This window comes from Pseudomassariella vexata, assembly GCF_002105095.1.
Source record: "Pseudomassariella vexata strain CBS 129021 chromosome Unknown BCR38scaffold_2, whole genome shotgun sequence".
Lineage (NCBI taxonomy): Eukaryota > Fungi > Ascomycota > Sordariomycetes > Amphisphaeriales > Pseudomassariaceae > Pseudomassariella > Pseudomassariella vexata.
Window position 1 is genome coordinate 2,559,557 of NW_024467957.1, and position 24,909 is coordinate 2,584,465.

The 24,909-nt window shown below is 50.3% G+C and overlaps 8 protein-coding genes across 8 annotated transcripts; 4 read left to right on the forward strand and 4 right to left on the reverse strand.

The window, feature by feature from the left end:
- Positions 1–2,311: 2,311 nt before the first annotated feature.
- BCR38DRAFT_481346 (uncharacterized protein) lies at positions 2,312–5,191 on the reverse strand (the record flags this gene model as incomplete). Its single annotated transcript, XM_040863366.1, has 2 exons — positions 2,312–4,099; positions 4,157–5,191. The coding sequence occupies 2 exons, from the start codon at positions 5,189–5,191 to the stop codon at positions 2,312–2,314; spliced, it is 2,823 nt and encodes a 940-aa protein (XP_040720150.1).
- Positions 5,192–9,227: 4,036 nt separating this feature from the next.
- Positions 9,228–10,191, reverse strand: BCR38DRAFT_102082 (uncharacterized protein). Its single transcript, XM_040853303.1, has 2 exons — positions 9,309–10,191; positions 9,228–9,249 (listed from the first exon to the last, which is right to left on the reverse strand). Exon 1 carries the CDS (start codon positions 9,967–9,969, stop codon positions 9,400–9,402), a length of 570 nt encoding a protein of 189 aa, XP_040720151.1. The 5' UTR covers positions 9,970–10,191; the 3' UTR covers positions 9,228–9,249; positions 9,309–9,399.
- A 223-nt stretch (positions 10,192–10,414) lies between these two features.
- Positions 10,415–11,243, reverse strand: BCR38DRAFT_481348 (protein SSU72; the record flags this gene model as incomplete). The annotated part of the gene is made up of 2 exons (XM_040863367.1): positions 10,415–11,072; positions 11,122–11,243. The coding sequence occupies 2 exons, from the start codon at positions 11,241–11,243 to the stop codon at positions 10,415–10,417; spliced, it is 780 nt and encodes a 259-aa protein (XP_040720152.1).
- Positions 11,244–12,602: 1,359 nt separating this feature from the next.
- BCR38DRAFT_503464 (uncharacterized protein) lies at positions 12,603–13,390 on the forward strand (the record flags this gene model as incomplete). The annotated part of the gene is made up of 2 exons (XM_040864877.1): positions 12,603–12,794; positions 12,949–13,390. 2 exons carry the CDS (start codon positions 12,603–12,605, stop codon positions 13,285–13,287), a joined length of 531 nt encoding a protein of 176 aa, XP_040720153.1. The 3' UTR covers positions 13,288–13,390.
- A 992-nt stretch (positions 13,391–14,382) lies between these two features.
- BCR38DRAFT_102128 (uncharacterized protein) lies at positions 14,383–15,467 on the forward strand. The gene has a single exon (XM_040853304.1). The coding sequence runs from the start codon at positions 14,516–14,518 to the stop codon at positions 15,146–15,148; it is 633 nt and encodes a 210-aa protein (XP_040720154.1). The 5' UTR covers positions 14,383–14,515; the 3' UTR covers positions 15,149–15,467.
- A 109-nt stretch (positions 15,468–15,576) lies between these two features.
- BCR38DRAFT_319823 (uncharacterized protein) lies at positions 15,577–16,484 on the forward strand (the record flags this gene model as incomplete). The annotated part of the gene is made up of 3 exons (XM_040854756.1): positions 15,577–15,759; positions 15,810–16,084; positions 16,145–16,484. Coding segments are annotated over 3 exons (798 nt in total), but the record flags the coding sequence as incomplete, so codon positions are not given.
- A 685-nt stretch (positions 16,485–17,169) lies between these two features.
- BCR38DRAFT_481350 (uncharacterized protein) lies at positions 17,170–19,747 on the forward strand (the record flags this gene model as incomplete). Its single annotated transcript, XM_040863368.1, has 2 exons — positions 17,170–18,631; positions 18,699–19,747. 2 exons carry the CDS (start codon positions 17,170–17,172, stop codon positions 19,745–19,747), a joined length of 2,511 nt encoding a protein of 836 aa, XP_040720156.1.
- A 1,531-nt stretch (positions 19,748–21,278) lies between these two features.
- BCR38DRAFT_334297 (Sad1-interacting factor 3) lies at positions 21,279–23,144 on the reverse strand (the record flags this gene model as incomplete). The annotated part of the gene is made up of 3 exons (XM_040855301.1): positions 21,279–21,739; positions 21,798–23,052; positions 23,112–23,144. 3 exons carry the CDS (start codon positions 23,142–23,144, stop codon positions 21,279–21,281), a joined length of 1,749 nt encoding a protein of 582 aa, XP_040720157.1.
- Positions 23,145–24,909: the final 1,765 nt, after the last annotated feature.

Here is a 24,909-nt window from a genome sequence, read left to right on the forward strand (position 1 = left end):
ATTCTAGAGGTACATCATGTTTGATAATGAAGGAATGAAGAATTGCTTACTTCATGAATTCTCTGGAGTAAGGAGTGATGATTATATAGACTGCTCTAAAAACCCTTAAGAATTAATTACTATGTTATCGATCAGACGTGTCATGAATACATCAAGGATCGTTATGTCATTGCGCTGTTAATGCTGAGCTTGGCGCCAATGTCCCTCTCATTTTGAAACGAGTCCATCCCTTTGCCGCCATTTTCAACTTCCCGATTTGTAAACTGCCGCGACTATACAAGATGAAGGGAGTGCCGCTGGAACCAAAGGCCAGGTCTTGCGACTTATCAAACACTGGAGGACTTCCAAATTATGTGTTATCTGCAGGGAAAGATACTAACTGAATGAGTAACGTGTTGTTAGTCATGAGGCCATGAGCGTCGTTCCTAATTCGCCGCTGGCACTCAGACGGGGAGACCGTTGGCGCCAAAATCATCTCAGCACCAATGTTTGACCTGATAGAAGGACGGAGGTAGCAAGAGTCCACGGAACGAGTATGATGACCAAAAATCAGATAAGTGACAGATACGCAAGCATGATGTCAACGAGGTCTGACATATGCTTCTCTGTGGGAACGACCGCCCGTCGTACACCCCTGACCGACCTCCCTAAGTCTATGATCCTGGCATCTTATTCATCCGTCAGGACTGGAAACCTTCCTTTGCGGATCACTTCGTATGATACCGTGAGTAGCAACTCCGTGTATCGGATCACCACATCTTTTCACGTGAATCACCTTCTTCGATCACCTGACCACCAAGATGGCCAGTGAGAGTAACATCAAGGTCAGCATCAGCCAACAGGCTTTCAGCCTTATCCCTCCTGCATTAGTTGATATATCTTTTCGTTCAATATCGGGCGACATCTCAGACACACTTTTCACCGGACGGTCAGCTCAAACTTGAGGCGCGAACTTCGAGTCTCCGTCTTTTCTCTGTAACGAGAGACATCCGAAGTTCCAATTGGCATTCGCCCGAAGAGAAGGGACTTCTTGAAGGAACACCTACATCTACAACATGCACCTGCAACTTCGCCAAAAACCAGAGCTTAGGGCCATCACTCAGCTGCTCACGACACAGTCAATTAGCGGAATCCTCCTCTGCAATTGAACCTGCTTATATGTTCTCATCTGTCTTTTCATCACTCACCATGTTTTCCACATAGACACCCCCAGGGCCTTGATACCACTCAGCCAATTGACATGGTGGCCCACCAACGTGGACCCGAGAATATTGTTGAAGAAGTCGCGATTGTTAACATACGTAAGTGACAGCTATCACGATCTGGCTTGGGATATTGACATTGCTCTCGGTACGCAAAACCATCCAGGAGAGGCTGCGAAGCTGAGGCGTGCGTAGATAAGGTAGATATCTAGATTATAGATAGTAGTAAAGATCAGACATATTATTTGGTACCCTCTGTTTCTCCGTGTCAGGCAGGCTTTCCATGTCTAGCTGCCATGAGCTGCCCAGGTTTCTGCTGCAACGTGAAAGTCGTGTCATAGTTATGCCATGTGAGAAGCAAGGTAGGCTAGACAGATGCACCTGTCCACCGTATTAACTCAACATAAATCGTCGTCCCAGAAATCATCGCATACTCCACAAGTTACAGAAGCAGTTCCAGTGCTATTGACGAAATGGTTCTCGCAATTCATTATTGACACAGACATGTCTTGCTAGGCAGATGAATGTACGGAGTGCGCTGATGTTAATGACATCCATGCCATGCATGCTGCGTCATTCTCGTCACCAATTCCCGGTTTCATCTCCCCGTCATCTCTATCCGGGGTCCGGGTTCTGTCCATGTTTCTCCCCAATGGCCAAATCAGCCAATGATTCATCTACATAACAGGGAAAGTGGAAGTGGCAAGCCTGCTAAACACCTGGCCGCCCTTCAATAAGATGCATCCAGCGTTACAAGACATACCAATTATGTAAGTCAAGTGGTAGCGAAAGAAAAAAAAAACCTCGAGGCCAAACCACTTCTGAAGCCGAGCGCGTGTCCATCCTACAGCACCCTGATCCACAAGAGGTGGGTTGACGTATGTACGAGGACAAGGGCATGAATTAACTAGAAAGAATAAATAAGCATAATTGATCGACAATCATCGCTATGACCCAAACAGAAGAGCGCCGACAGCAAAATGCTTAGTCGTGACGGGGTATCAAGATTTGGACCAAGTTGCCGCGCAATCGAGTTCCCGAGATTAGGCCGTAAGCGTCGTTAAAAGATATTATGGAAGACGGTGGCATCACATCTTGTGACTCTGCTTTCATGAGAAGTCATCTGCGCCGCCAGACATGGCAATGCGGTCGATCTTCTGTACAAGCTCTTTAGTCTCCCGTGCCAACTCAAAGGCAATGGGTGGCAGCGTTTGCGTCCACATGCGCCATTCTCGATCGCCCGTGTCCAAGCCGCGGGAGGCCAGGTCTTGGCCATGTTCACCAGCCTCAAGCAGACGCTGACGGCAATCGGACAGGCGGTCCACTGCGTCGTCGCCATGACCACTTGCTTCGGTCTCGGACACCACCTTGCCCACTACGTCGGCAATGGAGTTGATTTCGTCGTTGATCTCAGCGATTGGCGCGTCACCACGGATAGATGCGACCAAGCCGTTGATCGCATCACGTAAGTAATCTGTCTGGCCTTCGAGGTAAATTTTGAGATCCTCGGCTCGATCATTGCGCATCCTGTAACCGTTGGAAGGATTGGGAGCTGAAGGCAAGTTCTTGTTGCTCATGAAATTCATCTCTCCCTGGCCGTTGTTGTATTGCTCCAGAGATTCACGCGGGGAATTAATGGGACTGTAGGCCGAAGATTGCCCACTGTTGCGATCACCACCTAGACCTTGGAATCGGGGAGGGGCCACAAGCGGTTGAGGCATAAGTGGTTGAGGCATGAGTGGCTGGGGGTTATCCTGCGCATAGTTTCTCGCGAACGACGATTCTTGTTGCGTTGATCGGTTGGAGAAGAACCCGGTGGATTCGACAGGTGTGACGGTGCCGTCATCGTCATCCTCCAGCTCTCCAGCAGGAGTGGCTCGAATCTTGACGGTGCGGAGGAACTCCACAAGCGCAGCCACAAGATGCGAGACCGCTGCGTCGAGAAGGGACACTGGCGAAATCCCCGCGGCAGATGCAAAGTTCTTGGCGGCCGTGATCATGTTGTTGGCGGTGGCTGATACGCGAGCCTTCAGCACCTTTCGTTGCTGGATAGTCTGGTCGTCGTTCGGGGCAGATTCGTCGATATCCTTAGTAATGCGCCTGATGCTCACGACAACGGCCTTCATAGAGTCGATAACCTTTTCTGGATCATCAGTTCGGGCCCTCTGTAGCAACTCGTCGATAGCGATCTGAAATTTGGTAACATGCACGTCTTTGACCAGACCGTTGCCCTCCATGAAACCCCTGTCCCGCACGTATTTGCCTGCATCCTGGTCGATTGTCAACCCCGTCGAAGAAGCTCGCATACTGCGCAATTGCGTCTTCGCGCGAGCATAACGATTGCGCCAGTCTCGGACTTCCTGCTCCAGCTGTTCAACCGTCTTCTCCAGCTCGGCCTGTTTGTCCCAGGATGGAGTATGTTGTTGAGAAAGCATCTTCATTTCCTGCAGGAACTGTTGTGCCTCACGACGAACTTCCTCCGTCACCTGCCGCTGTTCCTCGAGTGCCATTCGGAGTTCTTGGTTTTCTTGTTGCAGCTTGCTGTCCTCCCCAGCACCACTCATACTTCTGCTGTTTTGTTGATTGTTTTGCTGGGCCTCATCAATTTGTTCCCGGAGTCTCCTCGATTCCGCATCATGATCCTCACGCATGCGGTCGAGTTCGCTACGTAATGTATCGTTGAAGTTTCTCGCTTCGGCTAGTTGAGCTTCTAGGTCTGACTTCAAATCTGTCCATTGCTTCTTCTCCATGTTATCGGCCGAGGCACGGGATCGTTCGTCGTCTAGTACGTGGGTTAATTCGTCGTCCTTCCTCTTCAAAGCGTCTTCCAGGCTGTCCAATTTTGATTGTAAATCTCGCGCATGGGCCTGGGAATCCTCGAGAAGTCTCTTATCAGCCTGTAAAGGAGTTAGCCCAGCGTTTTTATTCGTTTTGATGGTCGTTTGACTACGAACTTCTGATGTGACAGTCCCTGCACTCCTCTTGCTTTCCCGGTCCGTGACACGTTCGAGGCCGAACGCATCGGTATCCTCGTCATTGTCTCCTACCACATCATCGTCCTCTTCAACCATGGTACTCTTGTTGGGCACGATGGTGTTGCTCTGCATCTGCTTCTGTTGAGGGCGGTCAAAGCCGCTGCTGGGCATTCTAGGCGACGACGGTGCTGGGTAATCGTTGTTCATTCTTGGTGCTCCCGAGCGTGTAGAGCTTGCATCAGACGGTCTTCGCATACGACTTGGCCCTCTAGGCGGCATTCCATTCATGCTATCAACCGGTGTACCGGTACGGCTCGGAGGGCCCCGTGAAGAAACGGCAGAGCTGCTCATGCGTGGAATCTCACCCAATGCAAACCCTGGGAAGCGCCTTTCCAGTTCGCAGAATACATCTGTGGCTAGGTCTCTGAACCTCGGAGGCCCAAGTGTTGACAGTTTTTGACGTGCCTGATTGCGCTTCGGATGGAAAGTGTCTTCGGGCTGGAGAAAGTCGGGAGGGGGCGGTCCCGCGCGTCTGTTCAAACTTTGGCGCCTGAGTAATTCGTCGTAAACATCTGTGGACAGCTCAAGAAATTGTACTGCAGAAAGGCGCAATAGCTTGTCGCGTGCTCGGTTTGGGGGTGGGTTGGCTCTTCCGTCTTTCGACGTTTGCTGCAAATATCTCTTGAGTGCGACATAGTGTATTCCAAGAACACCCTCGTTGGCCTCGTCCCGCATACTCCGACTGCTATCTCTTCTCGCATACATGCTCACACCGTTGGTGCCAGTGCTCGATCGAGCAACCGAGGGCGGCGGAGACGGCCCGCCGACGCTCCTAGGGCCGGCCGAAAAGCCGTTCATGTTGCCGTTGGGTCCTCCGGAATCGGGAGGCGATATGAGACCACGGTTGTTCTGATTGTAGGGATCGCCGTTGGCAGGGTTCTGGTATTTGGGGATGCTGGACCATTCGTTACCGCCTACGGAGACAGGTGACAGCGGCGCATTTCGAGTATTCATGATAATTAACAATGCGGTAGCTGATGTAGCTGTAAGGTTGTTCTGCTCAGACCAGCACAGGAGCGGGTGTCACGAGGGATGAGTGTCAAGTTAGCCGTGGGTTCAAGGGAATTGTCGAGGTGGTGGCACTTCAATGCAATCCAGCCCCGTCCACTTCGGCACAATCCAAACACTCGGCAAAAAAAAGCAAACGCATGCACCCTCGGCAAGGCCCGGTGTTAACTGCCACAGTCGGGTTGAAAAGAATTACTGTGACTTGGCGATCAATCGAGTTGTATATGGGTCGAGATAGACGTGGGTTGCCGTTGTGGTCAATGTCGTGTCATGCCGGAAAATAGAATGCCAGTCGGGTGCCTGCAGCGCGTGTTCTTCCACCTCCTTGGTGTTCCAGTTCGAGATCAGGTCGTAACAGTCTCCAAATGTCTGGGTCCTCCGCAATAGATGTTCCAGAAAGCGAGAGTATGGACAGCGTGCGGTGCTAGTGACCGTGGACTGGATTCGGATAGAAGGTATCTGGTGATGCACAAACGTAAAGATGTCAAAAACTGATCGCAAATGCTCAAGCTTCAGAATCCGCACGAGTGTGGGTGTGGAGGAGATTCTCGCTTGCGTGAGTGAGTTGCGAGACTATCGGAATGCATCAAAGGCTGGGAAGCATGAAACGGGAAGTCGGACGGCCGGGGTGGCAGGCTCGAGAGGGGGGCCGCAGCCAATTGGGAGGAGATTAGGGAAAGGGGGTGGGTCCCTGGTTCCTGAATCGACTTGGATGGAGCCTTCCTATTATTGCTGCAAGCGCGAAAGAGTGGCCGACAGTGTGACACCAAAATTGTCTAGAAACCCAGAACCGCGATTTTGAAGTCAGATGTCGTGTGTTAACTTTATCAACATTAAGGAACCCAAAGACCCCTCACAACAGGGTAAATTTGTGTACTATTCGTACACTAAAGTCCCTGCCATACTTCAATGAGGTGCCGCTAAAATGAGACGACTTAAAAGTAGTGCTCAACAGGGGATCGCCGGCTTACGGCTGCATGAAGCAGGTACACAACTATCTACATACCAACAACACAATCGAGATCAGAGCTGTCTTTCAATTTTCTGTCCATTGCGCAGAGAGAGCAGATTTCGTCGGTTGCTTCCTCGACTATGAGCTCAGCGAAATCTATTACTGTCGTCCAAGGGGCCCCCTTTCCAGTCACACTACATCCTGATCAAGCCCGAGGGCGTCTAGTCCCCTGAAAAGGCGTCACCGTTGGATTAGCTGGATTAATTGGCTTGCGGTGAACCTACGAGACACACTTTTGGGCTGAAGGCGGCTCCCTTTCGTCGCGCGTTACTGCATTTCGTGCGTGACAAGTCTGCACCAATTGCATCCACAGAAGTCCTAGCCTATCAACCAAAACAACATGACGGTCTCAATGAAAGCCTTGTGGACTTGGCACAATGACTTCTGACACCTAACAGTAACCAGACGGATAAATACCAAGAAAATCTATCGACTCAAGGGAAAAGCTCAGTGCACCCCTGTCAGATCCAACCCTCCTTGCATCCGTCCTATTCTGGGATTAGTTACTCTGGCCAATAAGATGCGTGTGACTGCATAAAGTCCAACTACACGTAATTATTCCATGTAACATTGGGCCCTGACGGTTGCATGTCCAAATTTTGCCGTCTTTATGCCAAGAAATATTGAGAGACCAGTGAGCTCTTGGCAGTCAAGTTCAAGGTTAGCAAAGAGAACAACTTCAAGTCTAATAAGCCCAAGGCAAAACTGGGCAAATGTTGAAGCCAAAGTCTGGAATGCAAATGCCAAGAGATGCAAAATTCTAGGCCCCGGATCCACAGCAACATGACCCGCAGATAATGGAGACCTGGGCATCAGGGCTCTTATCCACTTCAGCACTGGATGCAAGTCTACATTCATCTGCCGGATACCAAGGTTTGGCGTTCGGAGATGACTGGCATATTTGGTTTGCCTTGGTTGATATTGAAGACCTTCTAACTGATGGAAGTAAGCTTGTTTTATATTGTCTGGGTGTTGCCTGGGTTCATTAAGCAACCACTCGCGCAACACCAATCCAGTCTTTTCGTCCCCATCCTCTGTAGATCCCGAAGCTTGTGTTTCGAGTGTTTGACTCGAGCCTCACACATTTGGAAATCGCATGGCATACTGACTTCGTTTCTGGACAACGTCGGGCATATTCAGGACGTTCATACAGGGATCCAGAGTAATGATAGTCGCCAGTCTTATCATGCGGCTCAAATAGACTTTCTTGTGATGTTCCACGTATGTGTAGATAAATATGCATTATATTTACACCTCTATTTCGGTTGTATGCATAACGTCCCAAACAAAACAACTAAATTTCGCACGTCGCCTCTTGCCTCACCGCACAACCCTTGGTCATAGCTCATCTCATATCGCCTGCTGTTCATCTTACCATGTCCGGAACTCAGTTAGCATTCCGTGGCAGTGCGCTCCTTCTGGGAAATTAGTCTAACTGAGTCATTTTCTGGTAACCTAGGGAGGCAAATAGATCGTGGACAAGAAATATCTTCAATGTTACGCGCGTTCGAGGCAGGGGGACCAAATCCGATGGATGGCCCGCAGTGGGCAGTGTACGACTTCGGGAACCCACGCGGAAGGTCATGGCACAGGCCATTGATCACCACTTCGGAGCCGCGACATAGCTCCAGAGTGCAGGGTCCCTGACTCGGCTTGTCATGCGACCGAGCACTTCTAGTAGTGAAATTTTGTTGATGAACGTCTTGCTATCGCGAGGCAAATCGTCAAATCGGCCCAAGCCTGGATTGGATCTGAACGAGTATCTATGACTGGACTCTCGCAGCGTTTGCAACTCATTGATGTAGTTCTACCGTGACCAGAAGAGGTTTGCTATAGCTTCGACAGCTGAGCGCATGGCCACTCCACAATCGACTGAACCAATTGGTATCCCGTACCTACCAAGTATGGAAGCCCGAAGGAACCTGTTTTCTAATGATTAATGAACAATTGACCTTCAAAACAGTAACTCAACAAATACCACTCCTTTCATGAGCCGGATTCGTGGATACATCCTGGCCCCCTTCCCGACCTTCCAGCTCACGCTTCTCATCCCTAGTCTCCAGATACCACATTAGCAACGCGTTTAATACACAACCTAAAAACCCAAAGCAGCCATAAATCCTGGCCTAAGCCCAGGCGCCTCTGTCGTCCTCCAAAACGCATCCGGAAAACAGATCTGATTAACACAAGGAAAAATCTGAAAACGATCTCATGAAGCCGCGCATCTCGTGGTCATGCGGCATCAGGCTTGGGAACTACGAGTAGAAAACTCTCCGGCATACCAGCCAACATAGACGAGATATGAATTACTTGAGCCCGATGGGCACGTTCCAGATCGACAATTTAATGTAGCTGAGGATCGTTCCGCCCTGGATGACGGCGATAGCCTGCTACCGCTTCCCCTTGAGCAGCGGAGAGTCGGAAAGCATGCTGGCTAGAACATGGGTCACGACACCCACGAGACCGCGGGAAGATCCTGAGGATCGTGATGCAGTGGCAGTTGTGGGTTCTCTGCTTTGGATACTTCGTCCAGTCTAGAGTTTCCCGTCCCAACAGAACTTCTTCGCGCAGGACCTCGAAGCAGAGGGGCATACAATCTACCAGATCAACATGTGGCCCACAGGGCAGTCGGCCATGCCGAGGCGCTCAGACGCGTTTATACGTCGTTGGAGAGCCACTACTGGGCGAAAGCTACGTCTATTATGGTGAGATAGAAGACGCGCATGTTCCTAGGGAAGTCCGGGTTGAAGGAGTAGCCGATTACGCCGACGGGGAGGGAGGTAGGGAGATGACACCGCAGACGATAAAGAGCTATTGCCATACGGCATGGCCTAAGTTTCCGTCAAGACCGGAGTAGGCCCCGGCTTGGAGGTAGCCTGAGAACACGTGTGATAGGGTTGCTGTGGAATAGAAGAGTGTTATGGGTTTGGCTCGCTCGCTCCTGGTGTACCAACTACACCGATGAGACAGGTGATACAGAGGAAGAATGCGCCTTGCGAGGTGTTAGAAAAACGTAGCCATTTGTTCAGATGCTTAGGTCGAGTATCTTACTTCACATAGGTCAACCAGGAAGCGCATCGCATACAGTTACGGAACCGTCTTGACGGTAGCTGAAGTGAAGGTGGAAATGAACAACAGCACCTCAAGCATGGGTATCAGATAAATCGGCCGCAGCATGGAGACGAGTATAACATCCGACAATTGGCTGATGATATAGCCGGCCGTGAAGAAGTTTCCGCAATACGACAGCTCGTTGCCGTACATCCCCAACGACTCCTTCATAGCGGATATAGGCGTCGTTGATGTTGGCCGGATCCGGGTTCTTGCAGAAATAGGCCAGACATATGTAGGTCAACAAGAAGAAGTCGAGCTTCAGCAGGAACTTTTTCTCGCATTTGGGTTTGTCCGGATCCCAGATATATCGCTGCACCGTCCGCAAAAATGACTCCGGCCTGCCCATGATTCTGGGTGTCTCACCATCGTTCGATATTTCCTTTTCGCTTCTGTTTGAGCGAGGGCTGCGGATGCTGCTAGTTGAGGCCGTTTCGATCTTGGGTTCGGAGTGCTTTTTCTCGTCAGGGGTAACTGTGCCAGCTGCCGGCTGGGCCTCGGCTTCGATTTCAACTACCATTATAGACCCAAGAACACTTATCTTAGCCCGCTCCAAGGTCTCAACTCCTTTGCTTAAATATACATTTACTTGGCTTGACATGCCGAGGACGCCATAGAGGCTGCAGAAAGCGAAGCCACCAGCGGTGCGCAATACCAGACATGAACCACTGCAAGATCCACCACAGAATGGATCTTGAACAACACAACTCCGGGACCAACAATGGTGGTTGATCACTATACTCGAATCTGCCTATGGCCTCGCCGAGGCTTGCGTCGCATCACACTGGGGACCAAGGTTCTATGCCTGTAAAAAGCGCAGGTGACGGAACCAAATTGGTGTCATTGATCATTAAAGAAGGCCTTTCTGGTAACGCACAATTCGCTGTGAGCCCGTAACTCTAAGTTTTGAAGTTTTCTTTAGAGCTGCGTAGCCGGTAACCAAGCCTCCCTCCGAGTACGCCATGCCATATTGTGGGTATCAAATCCATTAACTTGTGGTACTGATGGCAGAAAAACGCCCGTTGAAAACATACCCGAGCAACTGCTCAAAACCAAGCCAGTGTCCAGGTCGCTGGCAAATTAGGCCATCGCTCCTGCCACTCGCCCACAATCTCGGGAACCCTCTCGTCAAAGGACGCTCGGCTCGTCGCACTGCCTATGTCGAACGCAGCAGAGCCCGCAGCCTCTCGCTCCTCTTTCGCGGCCTTGTTCAGGGAATCTGCGAGATCTAGAATGCCGCGACCACCAACCAATGCCTCTTCGTGGTTGTCCTTTATATCAACATTGATGACGTGTACTGGACGGTTCAGTGGAGCCCCTCTGTTGTGTAGATCATCAACGACAGCATCCCAGCATCGCTCTTCACAGGTAAAGACGACGTCGGCCACGCCACCTTCTGTACCATCATAACCACGGTCTGAAGTGTGCTCAAGTCGTGGGATACCCACTTGCCAGTCTTGCCATCGCTCAGGGCCCCACTTAACTCCACGATTTCGGTTAAGCATGTTGAGTAAGCCGTTCCGTGTATATAAGTCTTCGTCCTTCTCTCTCAACTCCTTAAACATGCTGTCATAGGATGTCTTGTTGAATTGGTATACGTTTGGTTGGGTGATGCTGGGTCCTGGGAGGCGGACAAGGGATCCAGTCCCGAAGGAGATGACGGGATAGTTGGCTTTGGATAGCTGGAGGTGGGCCTCCATAGACCTTACGTTGTTAGATTGTGTGCAGGAGCTTAAGGCAGTTATTGACGTACCGGTTCTGGTTACTGGCACATACTGTGCAGAACTTCAGCTTGTATCCCCCTGCCTCGTCTCGCTCTCCATTTTGTGCTGGCGGTGCAGCCGCTGCTACTGAAGCTCCGTTGGCCACATCCATTTCGACCACGGTCGTACGATGCGTTCACTGGGCCAGAGTGAATTCAGATGCAAGAGATATAGTCTCGCATAGTTGTTCTAGCTTGCGACAAGGTCCTGCAGTGCACTTCTTCAAGGATAGTCAGTTAAGGCCACCAAAATGGGTTGAAACAAAGAATTGAGTTGTTTTAGGGTCATTCAGAAAGTTTGCGTATGGTAATATTTTAGTGTCACCATGGAATTATCAGACAGCTCCAATAGTTTTCATCATTGTAGTAAGACGGTTTTGAAGATAGATAGCGCGCTGAATGCTTACCTTTCAACGGTGCGGCGAAGCTCTTCGTGCTGCTGGTTGACGAACAAAGAACTTGTCGCCAAGTTGATCAGATCAAGTACGGAGGTCGTGTCTCCAAATTCGGGGTGTTGGAATTGCCCAACGGTATCCCATTGCAGTTGAATGAGGAGCTTGTCGCACGAGAGCTGCTCATCAAGCTTGCCTAAAGATTGTGTTTGGGAGCAAATTGGCGTTTGCGATGAAGTTTTCATAGCAGTGTTTGTGGCATGGAGCCGACTTGCGCGACGCTCGGACTGCTGGCTGTCGCAAGCTCAACCTAATCGGCCAAAGGGACAACCTCGGGAAGTCTCATTCAACTCTTTGTCCTACACACTCAGTCAGATGAACGGCATTTCCCAGAGTTCATCGGCTTAATGATGCTTGTTTGTCCAATATTTATCTGGAAGCAAATCAGACGAAGCGACCATTCAAGGGGTACGAAAACAGCCATCAGAAAATCCCATTGCGGGGCCATGGTTCTTTGCAGCCTTTGCAGCCACCAAGTAGGTCCGGGGCACTGGGCTATGCTGCAGGCCACTCATGATATCTGGAGATCAGGCTGCCAGTACGGTATCAGTTGGGCAATGCTCCTCCTTCCCTCATCGCGATCTAAATTAGATAACTTTTTTTAATAGTGTGAAGTAAAAGTCATCTAGCTCGATATGTGGACTCTTATACCAAAGCAGATGACGGAATTTCCTTCATTGCTGAGCGGGTGCTGCTCAACATGCGAGCAAGCCGTACAGAGTATATACCATAGGCCCGGTATTAAGGCCTGCTATTATGCCGCATTTTCTCTACTTGACAATTCGGCGGCGAGGGGTTGCAAGATCTGTGTCATCCTTCGACAAGCTCTCATCCACACTGTAGCTTCTCTGATCAGTTTCAAGGACCAGTCGACCTCTTGCTTGATTTAGAACTTCATCGTCTCTCACTCGTATGTCTTGATGGATTGGAAGTACAGTTGTAGATATCTGAACCCGATGAACCATCCAGATCCCCTGGTTTGCCAAACTCCCTTGTGTGTTTGTCCCACCTGATGAAATCATGAACAACATCGAACGAATAGAAACATCGGCAGACATCAAACTGTGGTTCGATAAACCAGAACGTGGGTTAGGAGTTGCCATGCATGTCAGGCACAATGCAAGAGACATGGAGGCTACGAGTCCTACAATGTACCTCAAAAATAACCTAGCCGGGTCACTGATGTTGGACGCTGACGCCCTCCGTTCCGAGGTGAGTATGCTGCACCGAAGCTTTGCGATTTGGCAGGTGAATCTGGACTGTATCACATCCTCAGTTACTGTTATGGACGGGCCAATGTTGACGGAAGAACAATTTTGAGCAACCTGGATCAAATAAAAGTTAGGGATAAGCTATCTCTGGATAGATGCGCTATGTATCGTTCAACCCGAAGCACCTGGTGGCATCTCTGAAGACTGGACCCGAGAAGCGGAACGGGTTGGACCCTATTACCGGCATGCTTTCCTCACATTATCTGCAACGGGGGCATCGTTTGCAGTCAAGATTGCTTCTTCCCTGGGCCGACCCTAAGGTATCCAACCAAAGTATGCCGCCTCTCCTACCACGAAAAGTCGGGCGAGATGCGTCATATGTTGCTTTGAAGACCTCAGCCTCAGGTTCCAGGGCCTGCCGCAAAAAGCACGCTTCGTATTCGTGGGTGGACGAGGAGTTGGCGAGGGCCAGTTACTTGAAAACTTGTGGCTAATTAGATACCGAAGGGTACCTGTTTCTCAACTAAATATGTCAAAATAGAAGACCGACTGGTGTCGTGGCTGCCACTGGAGAATCCATGGCCAACCTCCTAAGTGGCCTTGTGGGACATCTGACTGATTGGGATAGAGTGGATAATTTTGGATAGATGCCTTTCATGGAGCAAGATCGTTCGCTACTCTTCCGACATGCCAGATTATGCACCAAGCGGGCACTCTACGAATAAAACTATGATATTCTCCAGTATTGGCAATGCTTGTCAAGAAAGGAGCCTATCGGGCCTCTCATACCAGGGGATCTGGGAGAAGCAGAATTATTGGCTCCGTTACGATGACAGCAACATTGATAACAACTCGCCCGCAAGCCATCAAAAGACACAGCCGCTAAGCCAACCGGCTGATAAGAGAATACTGACGACTGGAAAGAGGTAGGATAGGCAGGAGTGGACATCTACAGCTCTGACTTGAGGCGGAGTTGAAATTCTGCTTATGACGAACTGTGACCACCGACAAGCTTTTTCATAGGCCACCATGTCCGTAGTTGCGGCTTGCGGCTCTAAATATCGTTCTCACCAAATACGTACCTACTGGTTAAGTTGTTCAACGGGAGTGATTACACTTCCGTAAAGCCTGGATCGGCTACGTAACATCCTATGGTTAAGGGCACCGGGGGATTGGGTACGGAAAATGGAGTGTCTCAAATACGAGTGTCCGAAATGGGTATTGAAATTATCATTCATGCCGTTGCCTTCAGCCCACGCGCTTGTTCCCGTCGCCATTGAATGTAATGTTGCATTCCGTGCTACTGGTCAATCAGCGGGGCGCCTTCTGTCTTACAACATCTTGAAGACAACCTCAGCTCACTCTCAAGATATTGAAGATGTTGCTTTTCGGATTTTTCCTGTTAACCTTTGAAGTCAATGACAACGAGAAGCGCATCAAAAGCCTCTGGGTCTAGAATCACACAGCCTGCAGCCACAAATACGCCACCACACAACTTGCCGACGGTGGCTTTTGTGCGACGACTGCAACGCATAACTCGTAGCATTATCAGCCACAAATTTCAATACTTCAATTTTAATTGCCAAGTCTACTGTGTGGCTTTGGGTTCGACCTATGGGACATGCCTTTAAAATACAACAGCGGCCTCATGGCAGCCTATCAGTGAACGAGCTTTGCAGGGCAGATGCTTACTAACAGCTACCCAGCAGCAGCGGAACAAAGATGAGTACGTATGCTTCGGTGTCGGATGGTCTTCTCTTTCCACGGAGTAGGCTCCATTACGCCGCTGGAGTTTTACCAACTGTCGTCGAGCGCGGCGGCACTATTCCGCTATTGTCACAGTCAATGCTTCATCCCGACTTGTACGGTGCTACAGCTCCACTAATTTCTTTTCAGCTGTCAGGGAGTAAGCAACTTGTTTACCTATCACGAAACTCCAGCCGCATCCGATCATCTCCACACATGCTGTCGTCCAAGCCAATATCGACCAGGCCTTGCAGGCAGGTTCTCACCAGAAAAGGCCAATATATCCTCTTTCAGCTCACGACATCCAATATTATCTATGAGAGCCACACACCTTGGCGACAACCAGCTCGGCGCCTGATCCAGGTTGCAGATGAAGGTTTGGCAGCAATGCTGCTGCGTTGTAGCATTGATGATGGGAATGGGAGATTCAACAGCATGTGTAAAATCATGCCATTCTCTAGTATTCCCTGCGGAATAGCAGTGGGAGAAGCAGAAGTTCAAAGACAACCCTCTATGGTTATCGACCTCGTCGACCTCACTTCCGCACAACCAGGTCTCGCAACCAGGTCTCGTGATCAGGAATTAGCCATATTTTCTGGGAAGGTGTGAAGACCTAAGTGGATCCAGCCTGCGTCAATACTCGCTGAAAGCTGCTGGTGCAGCAACAGCACGAGCCGGCAAGGCAAACTCGGTATTCACAAATCGTGAGCAACAGGGGACCTAGCAAGCCCCTTCAGCCATTACTCCGGGCTTGCATTTTGACGCATGGTGAGTGGCCTTGGCAAGCTAGCGGCTGAGTCTCAGGGTACGTCTACCGGCAGTCTCTAGGAAGTCCTAGGGATGTCCCCAATATCAAAATCGCTTCCGCCGCTCTGTCCAAGTTTCAAAGTTTGTCTCTCTCGTCCCGAATTCCCACCAAGCACCTATCACAGCTACGTTCTTTTCAGATTCACTAGTTTCGTTCCGTTGGCCAACAACTCACACAGGCAGTGAGAGCTCAGTCCTCGATGAACATCCATACCGGCAATACCAGCAAGATGGAGAACCACTCGAAATATTCGACTCACCGACCTGCGGGTCGAGAACACTTCCCTCACTATCCCAAGGGCTTCATTGCAGTTCGAATCCTCCAGTTGATCATCACAGTTGTCTGTCTAGGCCTGTGTGGTTATGGCGTCACCTTCTTGGTATTCTCAGGGGATGCTCTGATGCTGTTCACTGTAAGTCAGGTCGGCCGCTGCCTCCGATGGGAATCCCTAATAATAGCCAGGCCGTAGCAACACTCATCAGTTGCATATATCACCTTGTTGCTGAGTTCGGCTCGCCAAACCTTTACAATTACTGGGCCGTCATGGCACTGGATATCTTTCTGCTCATTTTCTGGCTCATTTCCTTCGCGCTACTTGCTTCCCAAATTGCACCCGTATTCGACAGTTACACATCTTGCGATGCCTACGACTACTGCTATTCGTACAGCCTTACCGACGCTGAACTGATTTATGCTGCTTGTCTGGCTGGGGCTGCTGGCCTGGGAGGCCTCGAATTGTGAGTTCTATAGCCGCCACCCAATGCCTCTTTTGCATAAGTATGTTCTGATTGATATAGTGTTCTCTTCATTGTTTCCCTTGCTATCCATAGTGTTGGCGTCCACCGTCACCGTAAAGCTGGGCTTCACAACACGCCTGTGGCCTCGACCACGGCACATAAGGGCGCACCCGCTGCCACAGCTGCATCAGCCGGGGGCGAGAAGATTCAGATGCAACCACAGTCTCAGCCCTACTCCCAGCAGACGCCGGGCACTTCTCAAGCGCAAGGCTTTCCCCAACACTCGGCACAGTCTCCGTCGCCGTCTCAGCAAGTATACACAGCCCCTCAGCAGCAGTTTTACCCTCAACAGGTGCCAAGCCCGCTGTCGGCGCAACAAACGGGTAGCTCGTTCCAACAGATGCCCGTTCAGCACTACGAGTTGGCGCAGATGCATCCCTACACAGGTCCATATGAAGCTCATGGACAGTCTACACAACCTAAGCCGCAATGATTCGCGTGTGTGCCGAGCCAAACACGAATATGGTAGATACTAGAAAATTTCCGATGGCTTACACAGGATCAAAGGGTATCTTGAAACTGCTCATAATTTGAGTGTCGCCCCTTTTCGGGGGGCAAGTGGCAGTGTGTTTACATGATGGAGTGAAGTCAAATACGGAATGGCGTGTTTATACCCTGCACTTAATTGAAGCATTCAATTGCATGAAAATGTTTTCCTTCTTTCTGATTAGTTTGGCAGTTTCTCTTTGTTGTTTCACTCAAATGGGTGGTTTGCTGCCGCGTTCAAGTGGAATGTTGCGCAAAGGTGTCCAAGCACGATGGCCAAAACCATTCAGTCTTGACGGAAGCATCCAAAGACTTCTCGGAGATTTTTAATCAAATGTTTGAAATTTGACTGGCGGGTTCTTTGTGAGATTATCATGTCATCACCCTTATTCGGGACAGCTGCTGTCTTCCATCAAACTGACAGACAACTTTCTCATCGCCACTTTGCACCACCGTCAGTCAAAGCAAATTTTAGCCCGTTCACCAGTTGCCCCATTTTCAGTGCACCAGTTTAGCCTTGTACCCAAGAAACCAGCGTCATGTCGTTGCAATGGAAAGATCTAAAACAGGAGTACGTGGAGGAACATCAACAGCGGTCCAGGCATGGTGCCGAACAACCCGCCCTCTCCTTCCGCGACTGGATTCTCCAACGGCAGCGCAGCAGCGACGAGCAAGTCGACGCGCTCCTGCGCAAAAAAATGACCCAAGGCTGGACCAACCAAAAGTTCATCGAAAACGTCGAACAGATCCGCGAGATCAACACTAGTCACTACCTGGAACCCGAATGGACCACGCCGACGTACTGGCTGCAAATGAGTAACGTGCCTGCCGACATCGTCCCGCCCTGGGACAAGGTCCTCCGCAGCATCAACGAGAACGTGGCCAAATATGACCTGACGCAACAGGAGGACCTCCCGTCTCGCCAACTCGTGCCGGCACAGAAGTGCAGTGTCTGCCAGGAGATCAGCGTGGTTGATCATTGGGGCTGGGCGCTGCACGAATTTTCCGGCGAAGAGGAGTTTACGTACTGGTGTCCTACCCCGGGCTGTGCGTGCAAACTCGACACAAGGACTATTGAGGACGCGCAGGTGGAGTATAAGAAGAAAGCCGCGAGACGGAAGCCGTCCCTTATTAGCAAGGATCATGGCATGGTGGTCAAGACCGGGGTTGAGAATATTGTGTGTCCTGATTGTAGACATACGCTGTGCATTGCGTGCGGATTGATCAAACAGGGTTCGGCGAAGAAGAGCTGGCGGAAGCTTATTGATGGGTATGTTGATCCGATCTCGAAGTACCCCGGATCGGAGCCTTATAAGAGGGCTGCGAAACGGGGTGGGTATGTGGATAAGTCGATGAGGGAGCTGTATACTCCACATGACCCGAATTCGGTGGATGAGAATAAGCTAGTGCCGAAGATCAAGGATGACTTGGATGATGACTATATGAAGATCAAGATAAGAGAGGAGGGCATGGAGGGTTCGGACAACGAACCTATTGACCAACTTCTGAAAAACATCCCTGATCTCGACAAGGATGTGGTCGCCCTTCCGAAGGGCAAGATAGTCGGAAAGCAGCAGGTTTCGAAGGCCAGGGTTGTCGGGCCAAGGGTTGCTCGATTCGAATTTAACGGGCTCGCCACGACGGACCTGCCCGACGACTGGTTCAAGATCCGGAACCAGGAGCTCTATCACTTCGCCGTGTCTGTTGTGCAGAAGTGGTTCGGGGACATTGAATTCCCCAAGGACTATGACGGCCAGTCGGTTTGGCTGGAGGAGTTGGGGCCGCAGTTCATTCAGTACGCCAATGCGGTTGCACATGAAGACATCCTCCTCGGCGGATGGGAGGCCATCTTGAAGGATAAGGAGCAGCGCAAGTGGCTGGTGACGGGGATCATTGCCCAAATTATCGAGAGGAAGATCTACAATGACTTGATGTTTGGGGCTGAGCCCGAGCTGGCCAAGGAGCTGGAGATGCAGGATCTCGACTTTGCTGAGACGGAAGGTAAGTCTGCCGTTCATATCCATTTAATTTGACCCAAGAGCAAGACTGACAAGTTCCATGCCACCAGGATACTCCCGCACCAAATTCGGCACCCACACAATCAACATGTACTTACGCGGCCGCAAACTCCCGCGGGACTTCTGGCCCGCAGTCGATGACCTCGCCGCGCGCACGATGTTGATCCTGATTCCCCTCTGCAACCTCCTCAGCTACTTCAAATCGCCCGCCTACCGGTCCACCTCCTTCGCTCTCTTCGAAGACTTACACGGCCTCATCGCCCAAGCGGCGTTTTTCTCCGTCTGCATGCGCCGCTCCCCCAATATCTTCCACATCCTTTCCGCCACACCCGGGGCAAGAATGGATTATTCCATTGAAAGCCAGGCTGATTACGAGCCTTACCGCCGCTCCAAGGATTTGGCTGAACAACTTAATAAGGAATGGGAGGCGGCGCAGAAAGAGGAGATTGAGAAAGCGGCACCTAGTCGTCGCGCCGAGGTCGATAGGGAGTACAGGAGGCAGCAGTACCACCGCCTGCGCGGCGCGCGCGTCAAATTCGCTGTATGGCCCATGGTGAAGCGGTATAAGCCAATCAACGTTGGCTTGGGAACAAGAAGACGCAACCACCGACTGCGCGCCGGCATACCGGACGGAGATATTATGGAAACGGAGGAGGGCCAGAAGATCGTCGATATAGGCAAGTGCATCGTTGTGTATTACCAGGGCCTCATGTACCCGGATACGACTGCCAACCGTGGCCGGCCGTTCTACGAGAAGGTTGATGGGTTGAGGCTCATGACGTATGTTATGGTGCAAAAGGACATTCAGAAGAAGCTTGCGGGCCCGAAGAGAAGGATGATTTCTTTAGTGCTTGTGTTGGCAATTTATATTGTGGTGTGGTACTGGTGGCAAGAGGTTTGGCGCGAGGCCAGCAAGCTGAATTTGAGTCCCAGAGATGCGGTCGTGCATTTGGGGAAGAAGGCGCAGTGGGCGAAAGAGTACTGGATGCCAGTGCCGGCTTTGTTCTTTGATTCTTCGAGGCATGCTGTGGCTACGTTCGTTTTCTTCACTCTGCCTGCATTGCTGCTTACTTGGGGTTTCATCAAGTTTACGTGCTAGAATCTGGTGGTTTTCTTCTATAATTTCAATTGTTTTAGGTACTTTTGCTGTGATGGGCCGCATACGTCTGAGATTCCACGAGGTTAAGTAACGTGTTCGGGTGAATATAGACGAGGTGTTGGCTGGGCTATGGTGCTTGGTGTTTCTGGTCGGGGTATCTGGGTATATGGGTGAGAGAGAGGTGATATTTCAAACCAAATTTTCTCTAGATCGAGATTATATCCTTTTTTTATTTATTGTATGAGTCAATGCTTTACCCATTGAGATCAAAACCTGCCTTCGTATCCACGTCCCGCAGAGGACTTAATCCGATAATGTCGTTTATCATTAATCGAGACAATATGATCAATAAGAACGACCCGCACGAAATCAGGACTCCCTATAGGCTTGATAAAAAGTTACGCCATTCTAAGATGAATACTTCTCCGAAGTATAAGTAGTGACACGGTTCCAGCAGCTTCCTGTTCTACCCATCCAAAATCTGATTAAGGGGTTCAGAAAAGGCACCCGGAACAGGTCCAAATGAATAAATAGCACAATATTCTCCTAAAATACTGCCGGAACCTGATTATAGAAAAGTCGAGACCGAGCCCAACCACCCCCATGTAGTTTATTTGACCCTCCAGGACTATCAATCTGGCATGCTGAGCTCATGACAGGTCACTCGGCTACCATATATCCGCCAGCTGATTTCTCTGAGTTGAAAAAACTCAGCAACATGAGATTTTAAGCAGGGAAATGATGACCTCAATCCAATGCATTTGCAATCCCTCTGATAGTAGGCCCAGATAGGAGTTGGACGCTTTGATACATGCAAATAGATATATATTTATTTCTTAAACTTTCTAGCTACCATAATGACTTGTTTGCCTCGACCAAATCCTTATATTTTCGAGGCTCCTTCCCCGTGGTGGTCCACACAATATCGTTCATCCTATTCTCCGCACCATTCTTGATGGCATTATCCAGTATGAAGCACTACTAGTCCGGACCTGTGTGTTGCTATTGCTAGTAGTAGTGGCCATATGGTGCATGAAGCGGGCAAAGGCGGGAAGTTGCTGGATAATGAGGTGTTAATTGACCATTTTCAAGGGTGTCGAACAAGAGAAATGAAAAAGCTTCCTCAACATATAGGGACGATCCGAGTTTGAGTTAGTCCGACTTGACCTGAAAAAGAACGGAGAGAACCCTAACGAGTGAGCAACCTGATAAATATTGCGTCCTAGGCTGATGGCAAACCCTGCATGATAGAGGTGCCGAAGAGCACCGTATTGGGATGAACAATGAAGACGAAGACGAAATCAGACTGTGGAGACATCAAGAACTGGATATTTTGTCGATTAAGACGTGACTTCTCAAGAGAAAAACAGTACAGGTCGAACCCGAGAGAATCGAACCCGAACCCGAGGTCCTGCAGTAGTAACGCCAAAGTTATGCAGTAATAATACACCAAGCCCCCAAGCGTATATATGGGTATCGAGCATTTTTCTTGCGTACGCTGTCGCCCCCCATGCTCCCAGATGCTGTGTAATCAAATGCCAGTAAATGTTGTTTCAATGTATTCCGAGCCGCAGACCGCTTTCCTCTCCTGCTCACTTAGGCCGGCACTCCATAGTTGTAGTTCCTGCAACGTAGCATTGGAAATGGCACCTTGCAGCTTGGAGCGAAGGATTTCAGCAGCACTGACTTCGTCATTACGGTTGCCTTTGCCTTTCTCCTTGGTAAGGATACCGAAGCGGAGTGCAACCTCGGTGACCGTGACCAGAATACTGACGATGATGAGGATGATGATGATCCAGGTGATGGTGCTCATCTTGGCGTCAGCAACAGAGTCGGAAAGAATTTCGGCCAGATCTAGGAACACGCGACAACGTTCGTTGAGCACCTTGATGCGGGGATCGATCTCGAGATACTCCCGGATGGCGACATAGAGTGGATGCAGTGTGGGTTCGGAGTCCCAAAAGAAGTTTGGTACATCGAGGATGTTTGAAGCTGTCATCACGGTTAGTTGAGTTGATATCTTTTCATGATCGGACGTGCTGCAACTTACAGAGGTTGATATTGACGCGACTCTTGAACAGCTGTCCCAGAAGTTTCACAATTTGAGGCCGTTCCATATTCAACTCTCCAGTCAAGGCGAGCTGCTTCGGTACGTGCTCTGTACTCAACATGGTCTCCGACATCTGGCCCTCAAATTGACACAGCTTGGTACTTTGCGCAATGGCATGACTGATGGTGAGTTTCACCATGTGATCCGACCGCGGCAACAAGGTGATCATGTCGTTAAACACTCGGGGTCTCTTGATATCGGCGCTGTACTCGAAGTGGAATTCTTCCGTCTCAAAATCACTCTGGTCGAGTGGCCGGGTAACGAGCGAAACTCCAGTCTCGTTCTCCGCGAAGGCGAGATCGGCCAAGATATTCTTCTCCTGCTGCTCGGTGAAATTCCAAAAGACGACGACGCCGTAGGAAAACACAAACATCTCGGCAAACTGCTTAGCGTCGGGCGCTAGGCGATTGACAGGGTTCATCGAGTTACTTTCTTGCTGGAATCTATCCTTGTCTGCGTCGCCGGTTGGGTGGTTGCCGTTCTCGTTACTCGGGCTCTCGTCGTAGTAGCCCATATGTTCGTCCCTACGCTCGCTACGCTCGATTTCGAGGTCGAGTACCGTCTTGCCCGTCCCCGGAGTCTTCATGATAGGTCGGCTCCGAACTCGGTACCCCCCAACTCCGGACAGAAGCGGAATGTGGTAGACGGTATACAGACAATCATCATAAAGCTTCGTCTTGGCATCGTGTTGTTTCCTTAAGAACTCGGATGTTGCCTTCATCTTGTATGATTGCGCGGTGCAATACGCTGTCAGCCTCGAGAACTTCTCGGTTCTTTGGACTTTGGGTAATCGCTCGGCATAGCTCTTGCCTCGGAGTCCACCTCGTTTCTTCAGAACATCGAGCTCCTCGTCCTTCAACGGTCGGTTCTCCTCTTCGTCCTCCAACTCTTCGTCAGAGCCGTGTGCCTTCTCGTCCGTGACCGGTAGCAGAACTAGCTTCTCGCTGATGCGCGTTGTTCGTGACGGCATGTTCTGCTGGCCAGTTCGCGAAGCAAGCATGGGCAGTCCGCCACCGCTGACGCGCCGTCCAGCCATACCGGGTGGAACTCGTGGCTGACCTGACGGGATCTCCGAGGCATACTGGAGGACGTTGTCGACTGATATTAAGCGCATCGAGGGCATTCGAGCAGGACCTGCTGGTCTCTGGATCTGGGATCCTCCACGTGAAGGCGGTCTCTGTCGGGAATCGGTAACCTGTGGTTCGTATCGACGTCAGAAATGTTGCTTTAAAGTGGAGTGAATCAAGGTCATACCAGTACCGACGGCCCACGTTTTGCGGACGCCATTGTAGGGGCAACAAGCCGGGGCTTTCGGGGTTTGAACGTGCAAGATGAGGAAAATTGGAACTGTTTCACGATAGATTTCTCATGGTGAGATGTGTTGCAGTAATAATTCTACAATCTGAATTGTGTGAACTGAGGCATGAGGTGCTGCTTGAAAGCAAGCTCGAAGGTCGTCGCAACAAGCTCGTTTCCAATTGGATGGATCAAATGCTCTTGCAACGGATTCAAACCAAGAAGGCGCGCTACCGAAGTATAAGAGCACAGCCACACCTGTCATGACCTCAGCGCCAGCCACAACTGAAACTTCCAATGCAAAATATTTCAGGCACTGACTGCAATTGGTCAATCCTGGTAATTTTTAGACCTGAGATGGCATGCGGTGCCCCAGGAAATGGACCTTGTCATCCCCTCGAGCAGTTTTACGATGCGTAATGACCTGGAATTGTCTAGATCAACATTACTTAGGGTCCAATCTCCACAAGCTCCTTACTATGGTGAGGTCGAGAATGCGCTTCTGTGGCGCTCATCTTTTTCAATTGATTGGTCGTGATGCGAGGTAGGCTGTACTCGACGCCACGGGCGATTGAGCTTGTAGGACATTAGTCTGTTATTGCTTTCGTCCTCGGCATCTTCAACACTCTATGTTTGAGCCGCACGACTCCGGCAATGGTATTACATTGTTGCGACGGCGACACGCAAGGCATTGCCAGCTGAGCCTTTTCTTTTGTGTCTCTTCATCTGGGTAGGCATGATTACCGTCAGTCCATGTCGAGATCATCTGCCCTCCCCCCGCACGCTCTCCCTCCGTTTGGAAAGGCATGAGAGTGCTGACATAGAAAGTATGATGTTGTTTTGTTACTCAAAAGTCCAGACCGACACTCAAACACACAGCTCATCCCAGCCGCGTTGTATTCAAACATCGCAAGCTTGTCCAATCACACATCTGTCTGTCAGTATCGCTGGATTGTATCGACGATGCATCCCTCTATTAACTCCAATGCCGCCATGCATGCCCATGAAGCTCAGTACCGTTTCGTCCCTTGGGGATTGTGGTGCGAGTGGCTAGCATGTGAGATGGAGGTCGCGGTATCCTCTCGGTGGTAGTATAGCTGCCATTCTAGTTATTACTATTCCTTACTTGAGAGCCGTGATGGCCTTCGATACTCGTCGAAAGGACATGTTGATGGGACGAAAGAAAGGATGAGCAGAGGAAGAGATTAACTCTTCTATATCTTCTCCGGCTCAGGCTTTACGTGGCCCGATCGTGGCACCACTTTCGGTTCTCAAGTGCACAATCCGACATAGCACGACCTTACCCGCCTAAGATGGTCTACACGATGGAAAACTTCGACCCCGACAGAAGCGGGTGTATGTTTCAGCTTCTACGGCTATAGGGCTGGCACTGAATACCTTGACATACTGCCTCCGAGTTCTCGGGCGGTTGTACGTAGTAACACGTCTTCGGCCGGATGACCGGTTCGTGCTATCTGTTTTGTGCTGCAGCTATGGTAATGCAGCCATGAAGTCAGTCATTCGCTAACCTTCACATCAGAGCGTTTAGATCGTCCAGGTACCTTTTCTCCTCATGCAAGTGTCTCCAACCTAGAACCACTGACACCGCGGGAATCGACTTTATCTGCCAACGCACTTTTCTGTCAAGTCATCCATCATCCAATACTTCGCGAGTATATTCCTAATGAGGAGCTTCCAGCAGATAGCGTTCTGACTATGAATCTACACAGCCGTTTGGGCTCTACAGGCTCAATTG

What these genes read in the sequence shown, in the direction of transcription:
- BCR38DRAFT_102082 (XM_040853303.1), bottom strand. Translation starts at nt 9,969, where the DNA reads ATGTCAAGCCAAGTAAATGTATATTTAAGCAAAGGAGTTGAGACCTTG.
- BCR38DRAFT_102128 (XM_040853304.1), top strand. Translation starts at nt 14,516, where the DNA reads ATGAGTACGTATGCTTCGGTGTCGGATGGTCTTCTCTTTCCACGGAGT.